Source organism: Mobula birostris, chromosome 2 (genome assembly GCF_030028105.1).
Source record: "Mobula birostris isolate sMobBir1 chromosome 2, sMobBir1.hap1, whole genome shotgun sequence".
NCBI lineage: Eukaryota > Metazoa > Chordata > Chondrichthyes > Myliobatiformes > Myliobatidae > Mobula > Mobula birostris.
This window is the reverse complement of record NC_092371.1, coordinates 28488334-28496315: the sequence shown is the minus strand read 5'-3', so window position 1 is coordinate 28496315 and position 7982 is coordinate 28488334. Positions and strand designations below refer to the sequence as shown.

General features: G+C 46.5%; 1 protein-coding gene across 1 annotated transcript; it reads right to left on the bottom strand.

The window, feature by feature from the left end:
* Nucleotides 1-733: 733 nt before the first annotated feature.
* ube2c (ubiquitin-conjugating enzyme E2C) lies at nucleotides 734-7000 on the bottom strand. Its single transcript, XM_072276598.1, has 6 exons — nucleotides 6757-7000; nucleotides 6415-6442; nucleotides 6211-6297; nucleotides 5899-6103; nucleotides 1799-1858; nucleotides 734-954 (listed from the first exon to the last, which is right to left on the bottom strand). Exons 1-6 carry the CDS (start codon nucleotides 6858-6860, stop codon nucleotides 905-907), a joined length of 534 nt encoding a protein of 177 aa, XP_072132699.1. The 5' UTR covers nucleotides 6861-7000; the 3' UTR covers nucleotides 734-904.
* Between the last annotated feature and the right edge of the window lie 982 nt (nucleotides 7001-7982).

The following is a 7982-nucleotide window of genomic DNA, read 5'->3' as shown; positions in this document are numbered from 1 at the left end:
TATAGTATGTACTTTGATAATAAGTTTACTTTCAACTTTGTTTTAGCATTTATTATTTCTACCTTTCATTTATTTTCTTCTCCCTACAAGGTCACCAGGACCTCTGGAGTGTAATGCTCTGTTTGTCATAAACTTCAGCTTCTATGGAGAGAGTTGCATCTTTTGTCCATCTTTCATTGGGAACATTCCTTCTGCCATCACCTTTAAACCCTGTCTCTCAGGCTACTCTTGCCAAGTCACATCCTAACCTAGAGGAAAAACTGCAGCTCCAAACTATTCCCAAATCAGCCATTCGCAGGACTGGGAATCTAAATGAATCACAGCTGCTGCACTGCTAATGGTACCTGCACTACTTCAGAAACCAGCTAGTTCATTCCCTTCCAGATTGCACTCTTCACCCCAAAGCCAACCGCGTACAATCCACAGCCCCCTCTGCCTCCCAGCTGGAGGTAGAAAAGTTCGACTCTTGACACGTCCAATTGCAACACCTGTATAGAGAGCCCAAACTCCTTACGTGGAGTGGGACCTGCAGCCTCTACTTCCCAGAACAAATTCTAACTCAGGTCAATACTCAACATCCGACTCTTCTTGTGAAGATTAATTAAACATTAAGTAGCAACTTGGCACAATCTCAATGTATTCCATTGCTACCCAAGAGCATCAATGTAGGACTTTTCTACCACCCCCACCACGTGTGAGCAGTTCACCCAAGAACAGCAGCCAAGATATAATGATGTTTCCATAGAATTTATTACAAAACTCAACCAGTGCACTTTATTAACATGGTAAATTAAAAAGAAAGCACATGCCCATTTACATAATTGGACAAACAAGACATTCAAAAGGGAAACACAGGAGAAGAACACAGGAGGTAGGAGAATGGCTGGAAGTTCTGGGCCTAGCCTCAACTCTTCAGCTGTCGGGCGTACGCCTCGTGTAGTCGTTGCTTGTATTCTGTAACAAAACCACATTACATCAGATCAGAATGGGGCCTTGAACAAAAAATTCCACCCGTCAATGTCAATCTGAGCTTCCACTCACCAAGAAAGGAGTTGAGATTAAAACCCAGAAAAGGAACAAAGCTTTAGCAATGGAATCCCTCAACAATCGGCTTAAACAGCAGAGCACCCCCTTAAAAACATACAACCAGCATTTTGTATACCCTTGTTGGCATGTTTCAAATGAAAACCCATGTTGACAATGAGATTGCCATAAATTTAAAACAAGTGTGCACTACAGGTATTAACATTTACATAAACAAATCACAAAACACAATGATGGGCCGTGGCTCAAAATGGCAACCAGTCATTCCTCCCCGTATGTGCTGCCCGACCTGCTGAGATTTTCTAGCATTTTGTGTGTTGCACTAACATTTAACTGGCGAGTTAATCTATCAGCCCCTTTTCCCTCCAAGGAAGAGGGGAGCGCAAATTAATGCAAAACACAGCACAAGAGAAAGTCCCTAGTGACCTGCTTTTTGTCCACATGACATCCACCACCCTACCACCAAATCCCTAGGTTAGTTCCATCAGAACAGATGATTAAAGATCACCTCTGTGACCAAGAAAAGGAGACACAACTTTAAAATTAAAAGTATTAAAGCAAAGGTTAGTAAAAGACATCAAGAACAGGGGCAGGAAGAAAATGTCCCTGCCAAAACGTGTGAGAGGGAGTGAAATGAAGACAGGAGACCTCAAACTGGATTGCAGGGCTATTAAGTTTTCGAGGTGGGATCTTAATTCAATGTGCCCTGTGTTCAGCAACCAGCAGCCTGAGATGTAGTAGAATGGTTTCTTACCTTGTTGGTTAGACCACAGTTGAGCTGCCGCAACATTGAGGGGACTCTGTACGTTTGGTTCTGTTTTAGAGAACAAATAAAGAGGTTACCAAATGCAGACCATCCCTACCTCCTATCAACAATACTTGCTTCAGCACTACCACACTGGTCTCCTAATAACTGAAGTAAATAACATCAAGTGCTCCACCACCCTCTTTATAAGTCTTCATACAACTCAGAGTTGCAGTCTGTGTTAGACAATTGCGGCCAAATCAGTACATTTTTCTCTTTTAAATTAAGTTTTATAATATCCTTGTTCTGCTTTTAAAGCTCACGATCCCATACAACTTTGAGGACACTATTCCTGATGAATGGAAGCCAACAATTTCCTCAGTCCCCCATGGGGTGAAGAAATGGAAGCCAATGCAAGCACATCCACCAATCCTGAAGTTTCCAATCGCGAAAGGAAACTACAAAATATTAAAAGTCCCCATCCAGTCCCATCAAATCAAAAAGAACAAAGTGAATGAAGTAGAGGCCAATGAACAAGTGCAGGTCAAATCCAGATAATACATACAAAATAACAGCAAGTATGTTTTTTATCTCCTTATTCAACATGGTGACTTGGCTAATAGTAACTTCTAGTCAGACACAGCTCAGAAACAGGCCTTTAGGCCACTGAGTCCATACTGACCATTCCTATACACCCCCCCCCCACCAAAAATCAAGAAACAAAGTTCACCTCCTGCTCTTATACACCGGTGAGCCCAACACCAGTAGTAGGAAAATTATTGGAAGGTATTCCAAGGGACCAGATATGTGAGTATTTGGATAGGTAGGGACTGATTAGGGATAGTCAGCATGGCAGATCATGTCTAACCAATCTTATGAAGTCTTTCAAAGCTACCAGGAAAGTGGATGAAGGCAAGGCAGTGGATGTTGTCAACATCAGCGGTCCCCAACCACCGGGCCCCAAAGCATGTGCTACCAGGCCATGAGGAAACGATATGAGTCAGCTGCACCTTTCCTCATTCCCTGTCATGCACTGTTGAACTTGAATATAGGGTTGCCAACTGTCCCTTATTAGCTGGGACATACCATATTGGGCTAAATTGGTTTATCCCATACGGGACCGCCCTTGTCCCGTATTTCCCCCGCTAAGGTAGTGTTCCTATGAAACCTTTCGTGCCGAAATGGCGTGAAGCGAAGAAGCAATTAACATTAATTTATATGGGAAAAACTTGAGCGTTCCCAGACCCAAAAAATAACCTAACAAATCATACCAAATAACACAAAACTGAAAATAAATAATACTAACATATAGTAAAAGCGGGAATGATATGATAAATACAGCCTATATAAAGAAGAAATAATGTATGTAATGTAGTCAGGAAGATGAAGGCAAACCGATTTGTGGGGGGAAAAAAAATCAGCACGTACACACAAGCGCACACAGGTGCCCGCGCAAGGCTTCATGGTCATGGTAGTCTTTTTGGGGTAAAGTGTCCCAGGATTTGACTGCCACTTTTGTCCCTTATTTGGGAGTGAGAAAGTTGGCAACCCTAACTGTAAAAGACATGTTGAGGTGAGTTTAACCCTACTTGAACATCCCCCCTCCACCCGATAGGTCAGCTGGTCCACAAGAACATTGTCAATATTAAACTGGTCTGCGGTGCAAAAAATAAGGTTGGGGACCCCTAGTCTACATGGACTTCAGCAAGGCATTTGATAAGGTCCAGCATGGGAGGTTGGCCAGGAGCATTCAGTCACTTGGCATTCAAGCTGAGGTAGTAAACTGGATTAGACATCGGCTTTGCAGGAGAAGCCACAGAGTGGTGGTAGATGGTTGCCCCTCTGAATGCAGGCCTGTGACTACAGAAGTGTCGCTGGGATCAGTGCTGGGCCTGTTGTTTATCATCGAAATCAATGATCTGGATGATAGTATAGTTAACGGGATCAACGAACTTGCGGATGACACCAAGATGGCAGATGTAGTGGCCAGCGAGGAAGACTAAACGCCTGCAGCAGGATCTGGAGCAGAGGAAATTTAATGCAGACAAGTTTGAAGTGTTGCGCTTTGGGAGGACCAGTCAGGGCAGGTCTTGCAGTGAACGGTCGGGCACTGTGGAGTGTTGGTGGAACAAAGGGATCTAGGGATACAGGTCCATAAATCATTTAAAGTGGTGTCACAGGTAAATACAGTCATAAAGCGAGCAGCTGGCACACTGGCCTTCATGGGTCTAACTACGGAGTCGGGAAGTTATGTTGAAGTTGTACAAGACGTTGGTGAGGCCTGATTTGGAATATTGTGGTCACCTACCTACAGGAAATATGTAAATAAGGTTGAAAGAGTACAGAGAAAATTGCTGTACAGAGATGTTGCTGGGACTGGAAGACCTGAATTTATAGGGAAAGATTGAATGTTAGAACTTTACTCCCTAGAACATAGAAGATCGAGGGGAGATTTGATAGAGGTATACAAAATTATGAAGGGTATAAAGAAGGTAAATGCAAGCAGGCCATTTCCACTGAGGGCGGGTGAGATTGCAGAGGTCATAGGTTAAGGGTGAAGGATGAAATGTTTAAGGTAGTCACAAGGAGAGTGTGTTGAACAAGCTGCCAGGCAATGATTTCAACATTTAAGAGAAATTCAGATAGGGACATTGATGGGAGAGCCATGGAGGGCTATAGTCCAGGTGCAAGTTGATGGGTCTAGATGGGCCTAGATGGGCCAAACCAAATGGTTTGGCACAGACTAATGCACCACAGAGTGTTTCAGTGTCGTAGCTTTCTATGACTCAAAAAGCCCAGGAATCTGCTTCTGCATACTGAAGGAGAGAGTCTCAACCCTCCGTCTCATTCACTAGTTCAAGATTTTCCATCAAACCTTCTGAAGACATCTCAGAACTTCTGAACAACACACTCAAAATGCTGGAGGAACTCAGCAGGCCAGGCAGCATCTATGGAAAAAGTTCAGTCCACGTTTCGAGCCGAAACTCTTCCGCAGGACTGGAAGGGAAAAAAAGCTGAGGAGTAGATTAAAATGTGGGGGTAGGGGAGACAGAAATGCCAGGTGATTGGTGAAACTCTGAGGGAGAGGGATGAAGCAAAGTGCCAGGAAGTTGGTTGGTGAAAGAGACAGAAGGCCATGGAAGAAAGGGGGTGGGGGGGGGGAGGAGCACCAGAGGGAAGTGAAGGATAGGCTAGGAGATAACATGAGGGACAGGAAATAGGTGGGGGCATTACTGGAAGTTTGCAAAATAGATGTTCATGCCATCAGGTTGGAGGCTACCCAAACGGAATGTAAGGTGTTGTTCCTCCAACCAAAATGTGGCCTTATCCCGACAGTGGAGGAGGCCATGGATGGACATATCAGAATGGGAAGTGAAATTAAAATGGGTGGCCACTGGGAGATCCCCGTTTCTCCCCCTCACCTCCCTCTGGTGCTCCTCCCCTTTCTCCCATGACCTTCTGTCCCATTCACCAATCAACTGGCCTGCTTGAAGCTCTTTGCTTCATCTCTCCCCCTCCAAGTTCCACCAATCACCTGACATTTCTCACTCCGCTCCCCCTCACTTTTTAAATCAACTCCTCAGCCTTATTTTCTCCAGTCCTGCCAAAGGGTCTCAGCCCGAAACGTCGACTGCACTTTTTCTATAGATGCTGCTTGGCCTGCCGAGTTCCTCCAGCATTTTGTGTGTGTTACTCAGAGTTCCAGCATCTGCAGATTTTCTCTCATTTCAGAATCTTTGAGCCATCCAAACCCAACTCTCACTTCAATCATCCATGGATGCAAACCCCAGAACAACCACTCAGTCCAGATATTAATTCAAGTCTACTGGACTGCTTACAGTTCACTAACTTTTAGGAAAGTAGCCCCATTACTACTAACTGTCTCACCAGTGTCCTATAAGAGCTTCAGACATGGGAGCAGATTTGGTCCAATAAGTCTGCTCCACCATTCAGAGGTGGTTTATTTTATTACCCCTCTCAACTTCATTCCCTGGCCTCCCCCCCCCCCCCCATAACCTTCAACTGGGGTTTCGCACGCAAACCCTTAGTTCTGCCAATCGCCTACAGAGCCAGTTAGGCCCGCCTGCATTTCAAACCCGAGTCCTTACCTCCCAGTAAACTCTGGATCGATAGCAGGATCGTCCTGACGTCGTAAAGTGCTGACCATTTGTCTTTGAGAATATCCAGGCAGATGTTGCCCTCTCCGTCCACATTGGGATGGTAGCAGGAGGTGATGAACTTCACAGTAGGAGGATTGTACGGATAGCCGCTGGGAAATTCCAGCGAGAGCTTGTACCTCAATCCCTCGTAGACCTACATAACAGATCAGAGGCTAATTAGCCTCAGCTCCTCAAACTGAGATTAAATTAGTGACCCCACACACCCCTGCTCGCAAAAAGAACCAGGCCGGGAGCGCTCACCGTGCCCACTGCGCCGTCGATGGTGCCGATCCAGCGGAAGAGATTGTCGGACTCCGGGAAAGCGGAAATTCCTTTGTTACCGGACATCTGGGAAGGTAAAGGAAAAGAGAGTTGGCTCAACTCCCGTAACACGTAACAATTAATAAAACGCACCACAGCCACCCATTATCCCCCCCCCCCAACCGCACAGGAGGGCTCACTCACCATCAGCGTCATCAGCTCCTGTTGCAACCTGGGGGTGAGAACAAGAGACAGTGAGACTCAAAAACAATTTCTGCAGATGCTAGAAATCTCGAGAATAACACTAATACTGGAGGAACCCACTAATTCAGGCTGCATCTATGGAAGGGAATAAACAGGGCGTACCTACAGTGAGACTGAAGGAGTCCAACCCCACCCTTCCCAATGCAGCCCAGCCACCCACTACCACAGCAGCACAACCTCCCCCCACCCTTCCCAACGTACCCCAGCTACCTAACCCCCACACTCCCCCCCTCCAAATCTACAACCTCACGACTCCTACCAGGTTCAACCACCGATACTCGCCTTTTAGACACCGAGCCCCGGGCGATTGCTGCGCCGCTCTCGCTGCCTTTCAGGACGGCGGTGGTCCCCGAGGCCGCGGTGCTGGGATCCACGTTCTGGGCCATTGCGTCTGCGGCACTGCTCTTCACTACACTGTCCCCCGCACACGCACGCACGAACGAACGGTACCGCAGTGAAACCTCCACCTATCCGCCTGTATAGCTATCTACCCTCTCCGCAGGCCCCGCCGTGTATTTGAATGTAGCTCGCATCGACGTTCCACCAATCACACTGCAGTTATGATTCAATTGAGCCAATTGGCACTGAGTGTTTATGTATTCGTTGCCGGGCAGTGGGTGAGGTCATAGAGCCCAGAGGAGGCGAGCGCTGATTGGCCTGCGTCCTGCACCCTGCACCCTGCACCCTGGGGTGGGGTGAGCCTTGCATTTTCCCATTCCCCACGACTGCTGCGGGTTACAGAGGCTTTTCTAGCGGGCGTTAAATTAAACCAAGAGGCTTATGAAGATGCACCGAGTCATGAGGAAGGGTCGCGGCCCGCAACGACGACTGTTTACTCTTTTCCATAGGTGCCCCCTGGCTTGCTGAGTTCCTCCGGCATGTTGTGTGTGTTGTTTGGATCTCCAATATCTACAGATTTCCTCGTTGGTAATTCTGAATGTTTGGAGCATTTTAGAAATCCAGCAACAGATGCCCAAAATGATAAAGAAATGGGTTAGCCTCTTCGCTCTTCCTCGGATTTAATAGCAGTCTTGGACCACCGATCTGCTCCGACATATTTCTCCTAGTTCTCCTTGCTGATTGTCTCTCAGTTCTCTGGAACCAATTTCTTTGTTCATCCCATATCACTTAAAGCTTTGTTTTTAGCCTCAGAATCGGGTTTCATTATTGACATAGGTCATGTGCACTTAGTTACATAGAGCTGCATTATTAACCCTAACCTAATCACGGGACAATTTACAATGACCTATTCAGTATGTTTTTGGACTGTGGGAGGAAACCCGAGCGCCCAGGGAAAACCCACACATTCCACAGGGAGGAAATACAGAGACTCTTTACAGAACTGAACTCTGAAACACCCTGAGTTGTAACAGGGTTGCACTAACCACAATGCTACCAGTATAGACAGGTACTTAATGATGCCCTCACCCACATCTCCTCCATTTCCCACACTTCGGCCCTCACCCCATCTTCCCACCACCACAACAGGGACAGAGTTCCCCTTGTCC

Excerpts from the sequence above, each read along its gene's own strand:
- ube2c (XM_072276598.1), bottom strand. The coding sequence starts at position 6,860 with ATGGCCCAGAACGTGGATCCCAGCACCGCGGCCTCGGGGACCACCGCC. Across the intron at positions 6,104-6,210 it reads TCGACGGCGCAGTGGGCACG|GTCTACGAGGGATTGAGGTA; the intron begins GTGAGCGCTCCC and ends TCTGTTATGTAG. Across the intron at positions 1,859-5,898 it reads GATCCAGAGTTTACTGGGAG|AACCAAACGTACAGAGTCCC; the intron begins GTAAGGACTCGG and ends TCTCTAAAACAG.